The sequence below is a fragment of the Salmo trutta genome, chromosome 4, assembly GCF_901001165.1.
Source record: "Salmo trutta chromosome 4, fSalTru1.1, whole genome shotgun sequence".
NCBI lineage: Eukaryota > Metazoa > Chordata > Actinopteri > Salmoniformes > Salmonidae > Salmo > Salmo trutta.
The window spans coordinates 66,886,930-66,903,233 of NC_042960.1; the positions used below are offsets into that span (position 1 = coordinate 66,886,930).

General features: G+C 43.3%; 1 protein-coding gene across 1 annotated transcript in view; it reads left to right on the plus strand.

Annotated features, from left to right (window-relative positions):
- hps5 (HPS5 biogenesis of lysosomal organelles complex 2 subunit 2) overlaps positions 1-16,304 on the plus strand; it is a 38,274-nt gene that overhangs the window by 1,158 nt on the left and 20,812 nt on the right. Inside the window, exons 2-9 of the mRNA XM_029752058.1 lie at positions 3,237-3,362; positions 4,929-5,039; positions 5,558-5,622; positions 6,230-6,422; positions 6,737-6,867; positions 7,061-7,279; positions 9,203-9,363; positions 10,125-10,303. Coding sequence (XP_029607918.1) covers positions 3,255-3,362; positions 4,929-5,039; positions 5,558-5,622; positions 6,230-6,422; positions 6,737-6,867; positions 7,061-7,279; positions 9,203-9,363; positions 10,125-10,303 — 1,167 coding nt within the window. The 5' untranslated portion in view covers positions 3,237-3,254. The remainder of the gene's footprint in view (positions 1-3,236; positions 3,363-4,928; positions 5,040-5,557; positions 5,623-6,229; positions 6,423-6,736; positions 6,868-7,060; positions 7,280-9,202; positions 9,364-10,124; positions 10,304-16,304) is intronic.

Consider the following 16,304-nt stretch of genomic DNA (forward strand, 5'->3'; position numbering starts at 1 on the left):
TTCCAGAGGACAATTTGGACGGGATATATTGTTTCCCAAACTGCCCCCTGTATTTCTTTGTTGTTTTTGTTTTCATAAAATGGACAGTTATGACGGAAGCCTGGAGGAGTTGTTTTTCTAGGCGTGAAGATATTTCAGTAAGTCCAGGCGATAACAGGCTGCTGCTGCTTCACTGATAATTCAACCCCCCTTTTCTCTCTCCAGTGTCTAAACCAAACCATCTTTGGTAATAGTGTCGCAATAATAATGTTTGAATTGAGGAAGTGTGATCGTAATCATTTGGTTATTTTAGTGATCCGCAGTATTTCCTAAATGCCCCCCAGCCTTTAGAGGTGAGCTAAACGGTGCAGTTCCACTTGAGATGCGTTTTAATAAGGCTACGGATGAGAAATGTAATGTATCATTTCTAAACGTTTAGGTCAGTTGTATGCTGCTGCGCAATCTATTAACAGCAAAGGTTGCATTAAATTTGCGCAATATTTTTTTACTGATGCATTTGGCAATATTCAATTCATCCGCATAAAACAGAAACACAAGCATTCACTGTGAAAGTTGATACGTGTAGGCCATTCATATATATATAATAGTTCATGCGCAGCACTTCGTTCATTTTATCGAATCAGTTATTGTTTTCTTGCTCAACCCGCGACCAACACCTGTCAAACTCAGACATGTCTCTCAAAACACAGGGAGTCACACTCCCCAAAAACCTGTAGGTTATTCAGGCTGGAGTTGTTACTGTCCTGCCATGGCAGATTCAGACGGGATTTAAATAACAGATGTGGTGTTTAGTGCTCATGCACATAATTACATTACTCGACCTCCCCCAGTTAAACTCATCCCGGGATGGGATACATTTCATCGGGCAGGTCATTTAGTTAAAGCACATCCGTAATTTTAGTCCGAGTCCGTCTGCCATGGCAGTAATTTGTACTATTATCCCAGCTCTAAAAACCTACCGTTTTTCAGCAAACTCCCAGGTCTTCTGATATTACTTAACCCGTGGGAATCGTCATCCCAAGTGTTTTCAGGGATATTGCAGAGTTTAACAGATGCTGCACACAATTTGGGTAAAAACATGGGAACAAATGTATGCTTAAAACAAAGCGTTATGTTGGCAGCCTACCGTTGAATGATCTGTTTTGTCACATATCTAGTGCCGGACTTCTCTTTTAAAAGATGAAGTAGACGATATTGTACCAATGAATTTCCAAATGCGTCACTTAATGAAATGTCTGCATAGATTACAGACAGTTCATGATTCTTATTGTTATACATTATTATTTCGACTTTCTCCGAACTGAATGCCATTATGCCAATATTAGGCTATCCCTAGACATGTCAAATATCTTCACACCTACAATACCATCCAGGCTTCCGTCATTAAAGGTCAATGTTTAATTAGGGAAAACAATATTTATTCAACCTTTTATTTAACCAGGTAGGCTAGTTGAGAACAAGTTCTCATTGACAACTGCGACCTGGCCAAGATAAAGCAAAGCAGTGAGACACAAACAACAACACAGAGTTACAGGTGCATGCTGGAGTAATAATGGCATAATAACACTAGTCCTGTGTGATTAGGGTGTAGGGTTAATACCTGGCCCAATGTTATCATGATTATTTACATCTATTCAGTGGTCATTTCGTTTAGCCAACTGCAGTCACCTGAGCACTACAGTAACACTGCTAACCACACAACGCTCTCTGATTGGTGATGTCCGCGCTTTTCCAGACTTTCAAAAATATGTCGCAGGGGAAAATGTATGGGTTGCGGGTTTTTGGACTGTTTTTAAGTTGCACCGCGGCCGCCATGTCATTTCTCTTTAATGTATAGATATATATATTAGTGTGAGCTGCTTCTGGATGTGAGGCAGGTTGCTGCTGAGCTAGGGGTGAGTGTTGGAGAGATACGGAGGGGTGAGTGTGTTGAGAGAACACTACAGTCATTGACGAGTCATTTGAGCGAGAGGAGAGGGAGCTGCTCTTGGTCACGTCGTGACACCTTTTAGCCAGTTGTAGGTAGGCTATTTAGATTTGTCATTATGGAGACACCTATTTCCATAAAACATATTAATACGGTAGAATTGACGCACATCAAGAAATAACGGAGACAGAGCACTGGAAAACGACTTTGGGCGCGCTAGAGCGCATTACATACACTCCCGTTCAACATTTTGGGGTCACTTAGAAATGTCCTTGTTTTTGAAAGAAAAGCAAAAAAAAAAAATGGTCAATTAAAATATCATCAAATTGATCTGAAATACAGTGTAGACATTGTTAATGTTGTAAATGACTATTGTAGCAGGAAACGGCTGATGATTTTTAATGGAATATCTACATAGGTGTACAGAGGCCCATAATCAGCAACCATCACTCCTGTGTTCCAATGGCACGTTGTGTTAGCTAATCCAAGTTTATCATTTTAAAAGGCTAATTGATCATTAGAAAACCATTTTGTAATTATGTTAGCACAGCTGAAAACTGTTGTCCTGATTAAAGAAGAAATAAAACTGGCCTTCTTTAGACTTGTTGAGTATCTGGAGCATCTGCATTTATGGGTTCGATTACAGGCTCAAAAGGGCCAGAAACAAAGGACTTTCTTCTGAAACTCATCAGTCTATTCTTGTTCTGAGAAATGAAGGCTATTCCATGAGAGAAATTGCCAAGAAACTGAAGATCTCGTCCAACGCTGTGTACTACTCCCTTCACAGAACAGGGTAAACTGTCTCTAACCAGAATAGAAAGAGGAGTGGGAGGCCCCGGTGCACAACTGAGCAAGAGGACAAGTACATTAGTGTCTAGTTTGAGAAACAGATGCCTCACAAGTCCTCAACTGGCAGCTTCATTAAATAGAACCCGCAAAACAGCAGTCTCATTGTCAACAGTGAAGAGGCGACTCTGGGATGCTGGCCTTCTAGGCAGAGTTCCTCGGTCCAGTGTCTGTGTTCTTTTGCCCGTTTTAATCTTTCTTTTTTTATTGGCCAGTCTGAGATATGGCTTTTTCTTTGCATCTCTGCCTAGAAGGCCAGCATCTCGGAGTCGCCTCTTCACTGTTGACGTTGAGACTGGTGTTTTTTTTTTACAAAATCTGTTGCTCAAGGGGTGCTACTCTCTGTGTGTGTGTGTGTGTGTGTGTGTGTGTGTGGCACTGTGACAGCAGGAAATAAAACAATATATTCTCTCTCCCTCATTTCCTTCCTCCTTCTCTATCCCATTCTCTCCTTCTCTCTAAGCTGGTCAGGACTGTAACCATGCCCATGTTACCTGTAGTGCCTGAAGTCCAGAGTCATGTGCTGGCTGAGTTTGACTGTCTGGACCCCCTGCTCTCTGCACTCCGCCTGGACTCTGGCAGGCTTAAGGTAGGTCACGCATGCCCATTATTATTATTTGAGAAAAGTTAAGAGGTTCGTCTTTAAAAATTCAGTTCACAATTGGATTGATTTGTTGAAGGAAGAGATATCAAGTGGATTGTAAGGGTTTTTATTGAACCTATATTTAACTAGGCAAGTCGGTTAAGAACAAATTCTTATTTACAATGACGGCCTACCAGGGAACAGTGGGTTAACTGCCTTGGTCAGGGGCAGAATGACAGATTTTTACCTTGTCAGCTCGGGGATTCGATCTAGCAAACTTTCGGTTACTGGCCCAACGCTCTAACCACTAGGCTACCTGCCGCCCCTAGTGTATTGAATTTAAAAAATACAAATATTTTCCAGCTCCTGTGAATAGTTTGTTTTAGTCTGATTAATCAGTCTGTAATACACAATTGATAAATACAGCCTGGCACGTTGGATTGTAAAATCGTGTAAATGTTCGTTACAAGTCAGAATGTTGAATTTACATTTAAACTTATTCTACCGGTTGTCTGTGTGGTTTGTCCTTCAGCTGTTCGGAATTTGACACGAAATATCCACATGTTTTCACAGAGCCGGTAGGTTTATGGTTCTGTTGGCTTGTATTTCCAGTCTGCTGACGCATGCAACGTAAACACTCGCGCAATATGTAAACGATAGCACCTTATGTAAACGATAGCACATTATGTAAACGATAGCACCTTAAGTAAACGATAGCACCTTATGTAAACGATAGCACCTTATGTAAACGATAGCACCTTATGTAAACGATAGCACCTTATGTAAACGATAGCACCTTATGCAAACGATAGCACCTTTATGCAAACGATAGCACCTTATGCAAACGATAGCACCTTATGCAAACGATAGCACCTTATGCAAACGATAGCACCTTATGCAAACGATAGCACCTTTATGCAAACGATAGCACCTTATGCAAACGATAGCACCTTATGCAAACGATAGCACCTTATGCAAACGATAGCACCTTATGCAAACGATAGCACCTTATGCAAACGATAGCACCTTATGCAAACGATAGCACCTTATGCAAACGATAGCACCTTATGCAAACGATAGCACCTTATGCAAACGATAGCACCTTTATGCAAACGATAGCACCTTTATGCAAACGATAGCACCTTATGCAAACGATAGCACCTTATGCAAACGATAGCACCTTATGCAAACGATAGCACCTTATGCAAACGATAGCACCTTACGCAAACGATAGCACCTTACGCAAACGATAGCACCTTACGCAAACGATAGCACATTGTAACCCAACATTCAGCTGGCAGTGGCAAACCTTCCGGCTCTCTAGAAAGTTGGGCAAGCAATACCTTCCTGTGGATATTTTGTCTCAAATTTCGAGCAGCTGGAGGACAGACAACCGGTAGAATAAGTTTAAATTGTTTTGTTTTTTTTCAACATTCTGGCTTGTAAGGAGCATTTACACGATTTTACACTCCAATGTGTCAGCCTGTATTTATCAATGAATTGTTTACTGAAGCCTGATTAATCAGACTGTTTGGATGTGTGTTGAAAACCCTCTCTTTTCTTGTCTGTCAGTGCACCTGCCTGGCAGTATCGAGGAAGTGGCTAGCTTTAGGAACATCAGCTGGAGGGCTGCACCTCATCCAGAGGGAAGGATGGAAGCAGAGGCTCATCCTCACGCATAAGGTAGCGTTTATAATGATGTCGTCTATGTCCTGGTAATAAAATAAAAAATGGTCTGACCAAGATATACGACCAGTTTGTTGTTATTAGATAGATACTGTACATACTCCTGTTTTTAATAACATTGCACGAGCGAGCCAGAACAGCACATCTCCTGTTACTGTAGTGAGACAGCTTGATGTACCAGTACACTCCCTGGACAGGATGCTAGTCTATCTCCTGTTTCTGTAGCTTGAGGCAGCTTGATGTACCAGTACACACCCTGGACAGGATGCTAGTCTATCTCCTGTTTCTGTAGCTTGAGGCAGCTTGATGTACCAGTACACCCCCTGGACAGGATGCTAGTCTATCTCCTGTTTCTGTAGCTTGAGGCAGCTTGATGTACCAGTACACCCCCTGGACAGGACACTAGTCTATCGCAGGGCCTTACCCCTAATCCATCTCCTTAATTCTGAGTGCCAGGTCCCATTTTTACTGTTTTTGGTATGGGATCAATAAGTGTACTATTTCTTCTATTTCAGGAGGGATCTATCACCCAGGTGTCATGTTGTCCACATGATGAAGACTTTATTGCTGTGGCAACAAGGTAAAAATGTTTTAAAAATAACTCAAAGCATGGAAATTAATTTGAAGTTCACATGTTTACTTACTTCAGTGACTTCAACTACTTCAATAAGTAAGTGTCAGGCTTTTTCAGTTTGCTTTCCTGTCTGTCTGCCTTCCAGTCTGCCTCTCTCTCTGTCTCTCTCTCTCTCTCTGTCTCTCTCTCTCTCTGTCTTTCTCTGCATGTTGTAAGTCAAGATCTGGTTGTAGCTAAACTAGGGGTAGATTTGGGATGAAAGGTTTTCTCTTTCTCGGTGTGTCTCAATCAGGGTCTGGTGGTCTAGGTGTTAATACTGTCCTACTGTCTCTTGTCCTCTAGTCAGGGTCTGGTGGTCTAGGTGTTAATACTGTCCTACTGTCTCTTGTCCTCTAGTCAGGGTCTGGTGGTGATCTAGGTCTGTCTGTCTGTCTGTCTGTCTGTCTGTCTGTCTGTCTGTCTGTCTGTCTGTCTGTCTGTCTGTCTGTCTGTCTGTCTGTCTGTCTGTCTGTCTGTCTGTCCTCTCTGTCAGGTTCTGGTGGTGATCTAGGTCTGTCTGTCTGTCAGTCAGGGCCTGGTGGTGATCTAGGTCTGTCTGTCTGTCCTCTCTCAGTCAGGGCTTGGTGGTAGTGTGGGAGCTTCAGCTGGAGCGTCGTGGCAGACCAGAGAGGGTCAGTGTTTCCTGGGAACACCGTGGCCAGACGGTCACCTCTCTCTGCTGGGACACCGCAGCCCTCAGGGTGTTTGCTGGGGACAAGGGGGGCAAGGTGTCCTTCCTCCGCGCTGGATCCTCCAAACTCGGAAAGGTAGTGGTAACTAACCGTTGGCTTTTATTTTGGGGAGGTGAAAGCTATATTAGCCTGGTCCCATCTCTGTTTGTGCTGTCATGCCAACTCCTATGGTCTTTGTCATGCCAACTCCTATGGTCTTTGTCATGCCATATGTCTGGTAATGGTTGGCTGTACAACAAACATCTGGCACCAAACTAGGAATAGCTTCTGCACTTAATGAATTGATTATCAGGTACAGTTTCTTTCCCTTCCCCCATTCCATGATCTTTTACAACCTCCATCTTACTTATCCTGTCTATTCACATGATTCTTTGTTCTGTGTTGTCCAGGGCTCAGCTTTTGTGATCTTCCCCGTCCAGACCATCACTACTGTTGATTCCAGGGTGGTTCAGCTGGGTTATCTGGACGGACGACTACTTGTGTCCTCTCTCAGCCGCTGCTACCTCTGTGACACGGAGAGGTGAGTGTGGGGACGTAACTGGGGGCAGTAGGCCGCCCAGATGTTACGGAAGTGTTGTGGAAGCAGAGAAGATTTTTATTTTTTTATGTTATATATTTAATATTTAAAAAAATATGTATTTTAATATTAGTGTGTAATATTATCTGGTCAATGTCTCAAGTTTGGTCTATAAGGTTAAAGGTACGATCCACAGGGAGAAGTTCTGGCGTGTCGGTAACAAGGAGCGTGACGGGGAGTACGGAGCGTGTTTCTTCCCTCTGAGCCGTGGCGTGACTGCTGGCCAACCCCCTCTGCTGTACTGTGCCAGGCCTGGGTCTAGAGTCTGGGAGGCCAGCTTCAGTGGAGATGTCCTCAGCACGCACCAGTTTAAACAGCTGCTGGCCATACCACCTGTACCTCTCATCAGCTACAGGTGTGTGTACGGTGGCCTTCAGGAAATATACATACCCTTTTGACTTATTCTACATTTTGTTGTGTTACAGCCTGAGTTCAAAATGGATTAAATAGTATTTTAGTTTTTTTTACCCATCGACACACAATACCACATAATGACAAAGTGAAAACATGTATTTTGTTTTATTATTTATTGAAAATGAAATCCAGAAATCTAATTTATGTAACTATTCACACCCCTGAGTCAATATTTCATAGAATCACCTTTGGCAGTGATTTACAGCTGTGAGTCTTTCTGGATAAGTTTAAGAGTTTTCCACACCTGGATTGTGCAAGATTTGCACTTTATTTATTTTTTAATTCATCAAGTTGGTTGTTGATCATTGCTAGTCAGCCATTTTCAAGTCTTGCCATAGATTTTCAAGACGATTTATTTTTTTAAGTCAAACTGTAACTAGGCCACTCAGGAATGTTCAATGTCGTCTTGGTAAGCAACTCCACTTTTTTTTACCCATCTACCAATAGGGGCCCTTCTTTGCGAGGCATTGGAAAACCTCCCTGGTCTGTGTGATTGAATCTGTGTTTGAAATTCACTGCTCGACTGAGGGACCTTACAGATAATTGTATGTGTGGGGTACAGAGATGAGGTAGTCATTCAGAAATCATGTTAAACACTATTATTCTACACAGAGTGAGTCCATGCAACTTATTATGTGACTTGTTAAGCACATTGTTACTCCAGAACTTATTTAGGTTTACCATAACAAAGGGGTTGAATACTTATTGACTCAAGACATTTCTCAAAACATAATTCACTTTGACGTTATTGGGGTATTGTGTGTAGATCAGTGACCAAAACATATTTTTAACTTCAGGCTGTAACAACAATGTGCAAAAAGTCAAGGGGTGTGAATACTTTCTTTAGGCAGTGTGTGCGTGTGTCTAAACTTCTAGGTCCTAGAATCTAGGGGGATTGACTCTGTACATTGTAAGCTAATATATAGTACCAGTCAAAAGTTTGGACACCTACTCATTCCAGGGTTTTTCTTTGTTTTTACTATTTTCTACAATGTAGAATAATAGAGAAGACATCAAAACTATGAAATAACACATATGTGTCCATATGTGTTATTTCATAGTTTTGATGTCTTCTCTATTATTCTACATTGTCGAAAATAGTACAAATGTAGTAACCAAAAAAGTGTGAAACAAATCAACATATATTTGAGATTCTTCAAATAGCCACCCTTTGCCTTGATGACAGCTTTGCACACTCTTGGCATTTCCTCAACCAGCTTAATGAGGTAGTTACCTGGAATGCATTTCAATTAACATTTAAAAAACAATTTGACCAAGGAGAGTTATGGAGTGCTGCATCAGATGCCCTGGCCTCCACAATCCCCCGACCTCAACCCAAGATGGTTTGGGATGAGTGGGGATTGAGATGGTTTGGGATGAGTTGGACCGCAGAGTGAAGGAAAAACAGCAAACAAGTGCTCAGCATATGTGGGAACTCTTTCAAGACTGTTGGAAAAGCATTCCAGGTGAAGCTGGTTAAGAGAATGCAAAGCTGTCATCAAGGCAAAGAGTGGTTACTTGGAAGAATCTCAACTATATAACACTTTTTTGGTTACTACATGATCCCATACGTGTTATTTCATAGTTTTGATGTCTTCACTATTATTCTACAATGTAAAAAAAAAAAATCAAGAAAAATCCTTGAATGAGTAGGTGTTCTATATCTTTTGGTCAAATAGCTAGCATTTCGGTAGCACGACTGGGTAAGACGCTTCAGGAGGGCGGTCACGTGTTTGCGAGTCAGAGGTCCTGGGTGTTCAAGCCTCTGTATGAGCAGAAGGAAGCTGTACTCGCTTTAAGGCCATGTGACATCCTTTACTCTAATTCCGTTTTATTTATTTATTTATTTTGTTTAAATCTGCAGAAGTGAGCCCCATTACAACCCAGCCCAGAAGAGTTCCCAGTCCATAGCCTTCCCCAGACTGTTATACTTTGGAGATCAGAACCTGCTGACCTGGACAGACTCGGCTATCTATGTCTTCACTCCTCAGAGTGGCCAGGTACTGCTGTGGACCGAGGTCAAAGGTTAGTAGCAGTAGCTTTAGGTAATAGTTCAACATTCTCCAATAACAACAAACTAACTACACTGAACCAAAATATAAACGCAACATGTGAAGTGTTGGTCCCATGTTTCATGAGCTGAAATAAAAGATACCAGAAATATTCCATACACACAAAAATGTTATTTCTCTCAAATGTTGTGCACAAATGTATTGACATCCCTGTTAGTGAGCATTTCTCCTTTGTCAAGATAATCCATCCACCTGACAGGTGTGGCATATCAAGAATCTGATTAAACAGCATGATCATTACACAGGTACACCTTGTGCTGGGGACAATAAAAGGCTACTCTAAAATGTGCAGTTTTGTCACACAACAGAATGCCACAGATGTCTCAAGATTTGAGGGAGCATGCAATTGGCATGTTGACTGTAGGAATGTCCACTGCTTCTTCACCTGTGGGATTGTCGGGGGAGGAGTGTGTGTAATTAGTATTTCTGTCTGTAATAAAGCCCCATTGTGGTGAAAAACTCATTCTGATTGGCTGGGCACCCATGGCTGCACCCCTGCCAAGTCATGTGAAATCCATAGATTAGAAATTGTTGCATGTTGCGTTTTTATAATTTAGTTCAGTATATGTTGTATTTGAGTGTATATTTCAGATCTGTGACTATTTATGTCTCTAGATGTTTCTCTACTAACCCTTCGGTTAAAAATCCAAAAAGATGAATTAATGATCTGAAAAGAAAATGGATACTCAATTATTTTTCATTTTTCTTCTTCAGACGTGGTTGAGATAGCAGTGTACCGCAATGAGCTGTTCTGTCTCCACGGTGACGGCCACATGTCCCACCTCTCGCTGTTGTCTGTGGAGCGGTGTGTCGACAGGTTGCTACGCAGGGAGGCGTGGTCTCTAGCGACCACGGTCTGTGTGATGTTCCAGCATGCTATCGCCCCCAGCAGGGTGAGACACCTATTACTGAAGTTTCCCCCCCCCCCAAACCCTGTCCTCAAACTACTCTTAGGGTGTTTTGAGCCATAGTTCGAATCAAGAGTTACACTGTTTGTTACATTGTATTTTTTTCTCCATTTGGTTCAGTTAGTTTCACAATGCCAAATGTCAAACTAACAAAAATTCCTAAACAAAACCACATATCCATGCAAGCATTTGTTTATTGGACAAAAAATGCTCACGTTAAATCCATTTATGATTATCATGAAGCATCACTTGTGTGTCCCAATCTTCATATTCCTTTCGCTTTGGTCTTCCAACAACATGCAGGAGGAAACGGCGCAATCGCCACTCTCAGGGCCGGCCCGGCCATTAGGCAGAATTGGGCCTTGATCTACCCCATTCATTTACATTTACATTTACATTTAAGTCATTTAGCAGACGCTCTTATCCAGAGCGACTTACAAATTGGTGCATTCACCTATAATATTCATAGACTAACTGCTTTAGCACCTATTGACGATAGTATCTTTCTTACGGAGGGCTTTTTGTTAAGAGCCCAGACGCGCGGTCTGAAACGTTAACACGCATCGCTTGCGGTACCGTTTTGGAAACATGGGGACTATATCTTTCATATCAGCCAGGAAAAAAATAAAATAAAATGAAAGATTAAATTGATACACATCCTTATCGTCATGTTATAACGTTTACTGACAGACGGAAGACCGAGGAGACCACCTGGGATAATTATCTAATCTAACGTGCTCTGAACACCTGTGTGTGAATTTAACTCAGGAAGTGTAGTGGAAGAGTAGTTTAGTTGGATGGATGGAGGCTCCATAGCTGTATGGGTCTGTAACTGCTACAGTGTAGTTTAGTAGGATGGAGGCTCCATAGCTGTATGGGTCTGTAACTGCTACAGTGTAGTTTAGTAGGATGGAGGCTCCATAGCTGTATGGGTCTGTAACTGCTACAGTGTAGTTTAGTAGGATGGAGGCTCCATAGCTGTATGGGTCTGTAACTGCTACAGTGTAGTTTAGTAGGATGGAGGCTCCATAGCTGTATGGGTCTGTAACTGCTACAGTGTAGTTTAGTTGGATGGATGGAGGCTCCATAGCTGTATGGGTCTGTAACTGCTACAGTGTAGTTTAGTTGGATGGATGGAGGCTCCATAGCTGTATGGATCTGTAACTGCTACAGTGTAGTTTAGTAGGATGGAGGCTCCATAGCTGTATGGATCTGTAACTGCTACAGTGTAGTTTAGTAGGATGGAGGCTCCATAGCTGTATGGGTCTGTAACTGCTACAGTGTAGTTTAGTAGGATGGAGGCTCCATAGCTGTATGGGTCTGTAACTGCTACAGTGTAGTTTAGTAGGATGGAGGCTCCACAGCTGTATGGATGTGTAACTGCTACAGTGTAGTTTAGTAGGATGGAGGCTCCATAGCTGTATGGATCTGTAACTGCTACAGTGTAGTTTAGTTGGATGGATGGAGGCTCCATAGCTGTATGGGTCTGTAACTGCTACAGTGTAGTTTAGTAGGATGGAGGCTCCATAGCTGTATGGGTCTGTAACTGCTACAGTGTAGTTTAGTTGGATGGATGGAGGCTCCATAGCTGTATGGGTCTGTAACTGCTACAGTGTAGTTTAGTTGGATGGATGGAGGCTCCATAGCTGTATGGATCTGTAACTGCTACAGTGTAGTTTAGTAGGATGGAGGCTCCATAGCTGTATGGATCTGTAACTGCTACAGTGTAGTTTAGTAGGATGGAGGCTCCATAGCTGTATGGGTCTGTAACTGCTACAGTGTAGTTTAGTAGGATGGAGGCTCCATAGCTGTATGGGTCTGTAACTGCTACAGTGTAGTTTAGTAGGATGGAGGCTCCATAGCTGTATGGGTCTGTAACTGCTACAGTGTAGTTTAGTAGGACGGAGGCTCCATAGCTGTATGGGTCTGTAACTGCTACAGTGTAGTTTAGTAGGATGGAGGCTCCATAGCTGTATGGGTCTGTAACTGCTACAGTGTAGTTTAGTTGGATGGAGGCTCCATAGCTGTATGGATCTGTAACTGCTACAGTGTAGTTTAGTAGGATGGAGGCTCCATAGCTGTATGGGTCTGTAACTGCTACAGTGTAGTTTAGTAGGATGGAGGCTCCATAGCTGTATGGGTCTGTAACTGCTACAGTGTAGTTTAGTAGGATGGAGGCTCCATAGCTGTATGGGTCTGTAACTGCTACAGTGTAGTTTAGTAGGATGGAGGCTCCATAGCTGTATGGGTCTGTAACTGCTACAGTGTAGTTTAGTAGGATGGAGGCTCCATAGCTGTATGGGTCTGTAACTGCTACAGTGTAGTTTAGTAGGATGGAGGCTCCATAGCTGTATGGGTCTGTAACTGCTACAGTGTAGTTTAGTAGGATGGAGGCTCCATAGCTGTATGGGTCTGTAACTGCTACAGTGTAGTTTAGTAGGATGGAGGCTCCATAGCTGTATGGGTCTGTAACTGCTACAGTGTAGTTTAGTAGGATGGAGGCTCCATAGCTGTATGGGTCTGTAACTGCTACAGTGTAGTTTAGTAGGATGGAGGCTCCATAGCTGTATGGATCTGTAACTGCTACAGTGTAGTTTAGTAGGATGGAGGCTCCATAGCTGTATGGGTCTGTAACTGCTACAGTGTAGTTTAGTAGGATGGAGGCTCCATAGCTGTATGGGTCTGTAACTGCTACAGTGTAGTTTAGTTGGATGGATGGAGGCTCCATAGCTGTATGGATCTGTAACTGCTACAGTGTAGTTTAGTAGGATGGAGGCTCCATAGCTGTATGGGTCTGTAACTGCTACAGTGTAGTTTAGTAGGATGGAGGCTCCATAGCTGTATGGGTCTGTAACTGCTACAGTGTAGTTTAGTAGGATGGAGGCTCCATAGCTGTATGGGTCTGTAACTGCTACAGTGTAGTTTAGTAGGCTGGAGGCTCCATAGCTGTATGGATCTGTAACTGCTACAGTGTAGTTTAGTAGGATGGAGGCTCCATAGCTGTATGGATCTGTAACTGCTACAGTGTAGTTTAGTAGGATGGAGGCTCCATAGCTGTATGGATCTGTAACTGCTACAGTGTAGTTTAGTAGGATGGATGGAGGCTCCATAGCTGTATGGGTCTGTAACTGCTACAGTGTAGTTTAGTAGGATGGATGGAGGCTCCATAGCTGTATGGATCTGTAACTGCTACAGTGTAGTTTAGTTGGATGGATGGAGGCTCCATAGCTGTATGGGTCTGTAACTGCTACAGTGTAGTTTAGTAGGATGGATGGAGGCTCCATAGCTGTATGGGTCTGTAACAGCTACAGTGTAGTTTAGTAGGATGGAGGCTCCATAGCTGTATGGGTCTGTAACTGCTACAGTGTAGTTTAGTAGGATGGAGGCTCCATAGCTGTATGGGTCTGTAACTGCTACAGTGTAGTTTAGTAGGATGGAGGCTCCATAGCTGTATGGGTCTGTAACTGCTACAGTGTAGTTTAGTAGGATGGAGGCTCCATAGCTGTATGGGTCTGTAACTGCTACAGTGTAGTTTAGTAGGACGGAGGCTCCATAGCTGTATGGGTCTGTAACTGCTACAGTGTAGTTTAGTAGGATGGAGGCTCCATAGCTGTATGGATCTGTAACTGCTACAGTGTAGTTTAGTAGGATGGAGGCTCCATATCTGTATGGGTCTGTAACTGCTACAGTGTAGTTTAGTAGGATGGAGGCTTTTAATTTGAAGGATTCTTTCTCGCTGATGAAAGATGAGGGCCATATGTTTCGAAAGCCGTATTGCAAGCGATGATTATTGAAGTTACAGAATGGCTGTGAGCTGTAGGGAGAAGGCAGAATGGCTGTGAGCTGTAGGGAGAAGGCAGAATGGCTGTGAGCTGTAGGGAGAAGGCAGAATGGCTGTGAGCTGTAGGGAGAAGGCAGAATGGCTGTGAGCTGTAGGGAGAAGGCAGAATGGCTGTGAGCTGTAGGGAGAAGGCAGAATGGCTGTGAGCTGTAGGGAGAAGGCAGAATAGCTGTGAGCTGTAGGGAGAAGGCAGAATGGCTGTGAGCTGTAGGGAGAAGGCAGAATGGCTGTGAGCTGTAGGGAGAAGGCAGAATGGCTGTGAGCTGTAGGGAGAAGGCAGAATGGCTGAGAGCTGTAGGGAGAAGGCAGAATGGCTGTGAGCTGTAGGGAGAAGGCAGAATGGCTGAGAGCTGTAGGGAGAAGGCAGAATGGCTGAGAGCTGTAGGGAGAAGGCAGAATGGCTGAGAGCTGTAGGGAGAAGGCAGAATGGCTGAGAGCTGTAGGGAGAAGGCAGAATGGCTGTGAGCTGTAGGGAGAAGGCAGAATGGCTGTGAGCTGTAGGGAGAAGGCAGAATGGCTGTGAGCTGTAGGGAGAAGGCAGAATGGCTGAGAGCTGTAGGGAGAAGGCAGAATGGCTGAGAGCTGTAGGGAGAAGGCAGAATGGCTGTGAGCTGTAGGGAGAAGGCAGAATGGCTGAGAGCTGTAGGGAGAAGGCAGAATGGCTGTGAGCTGTAGGGAGAAGGCAGAATGGCTGAGAGCTGTAGGGAGAAGGCAATGGCTTTGGCCCACGCCAATGGAGACAGCTAGTCTTACTGTGGTCCGACATATAACGAAAAATACATTACAGATAAAATACTTTACAATTTACATACACTACATGTTAATGTTTTTAAATGTATCTATCAGTTCCACATGCATGTCAGAACATACACACAACCAGTAGGTCACATGTCAGTATATACACACAACCAATAGGTCACATGTCAGTATACACACAACCAATTGGTCACATGTCAGAACATACACACAACCAGTAGGTCACATGTCAGAATATACACACAACCAGTAGGTCACATGTCAGAACATACACACAACCGGTAGGTCACATGTCAGAACATACACACAACCAGTAGGTCACATGTCAGTATATACAGTTGTGGCCAAAAGTTTTGAGAATGACACAAATATTAATTTTCACAAAGTCTGCTGCCTCAGTTTGTAGGATGGCAATTTGCATATAATATACTTCAGAATGTTATGAAGAGTGATCAGATGAATTGCAATTAATTGCAAAGTCCCTCTTTGCCATGCAAATGAACTGAATCCCCCAAAAACATTTCCACTGCATTTCAGCCCTGCCACAAAAGGACCAGCTGATATCATGTCAGTGATTCTCTCGTTAACACAGGTGTGAGTGTTGACGAAGACAAGGCTGGAGATCACTCTGTCATGCTTATTGAGTTCGAATAACAGACTGGAAGCTTCAAAAGGAGGGTGGTGCTTGGAATCATTGTTCTTCCTCTGTCAATCATGGTTACCTGCAAGGAAACACGTGCCGTCATCATTGCTTTGCACAAAAAGGCCTTCACAGGCAAGGATATTGCTGCCAGTAAGATTGCATCTAAATCACCATTTATCGGTTCATCAAGAACTTCAAGGAGAATGGTTTAATTGTTGTGAAAAATGCTTCAGGGCGCCAAAAAAAGTCCAGCAAGCGCCAGGACCGTCTCCTGAAGTTGATTCAGCTACGGGATCGGGGCACCACCAGTACAGAGCTTGCTCAGGAATGGCAGCAGGCAGGTATGAGTCCATCTGCACACACAATGAGGCGAAGACTTTTGGAGGATGGCCTGGTGTCAAGAAAGGCAGCAAAGAAGCCACTTCTCTCTAAGAAAAACATCAGGGACAGACTGATATTCTGCAAAAGGTACAGGGATTGGACTGCTGAGGACTGGGGTAAAGTCATTTTCTCTGATGAATCCCCTTTCCGATTGTTTGGTGCATCCGGAAAAAAGCTTGTCCGGAGAAGACAAGGTGAGCGCTACCATCAGTCCTGTGTCATGCCAACAGTAAAGCATCCTGAGACCATTCATGTGTGGGTTTGATTCTCAGCCAAGGGATTGGGCTCACTCACAGTTTTGCCTAAGAACACAGCCATGAATAAAGAATGGTACCAACACATCCTCCGAGAGCAACTTCTCCCAA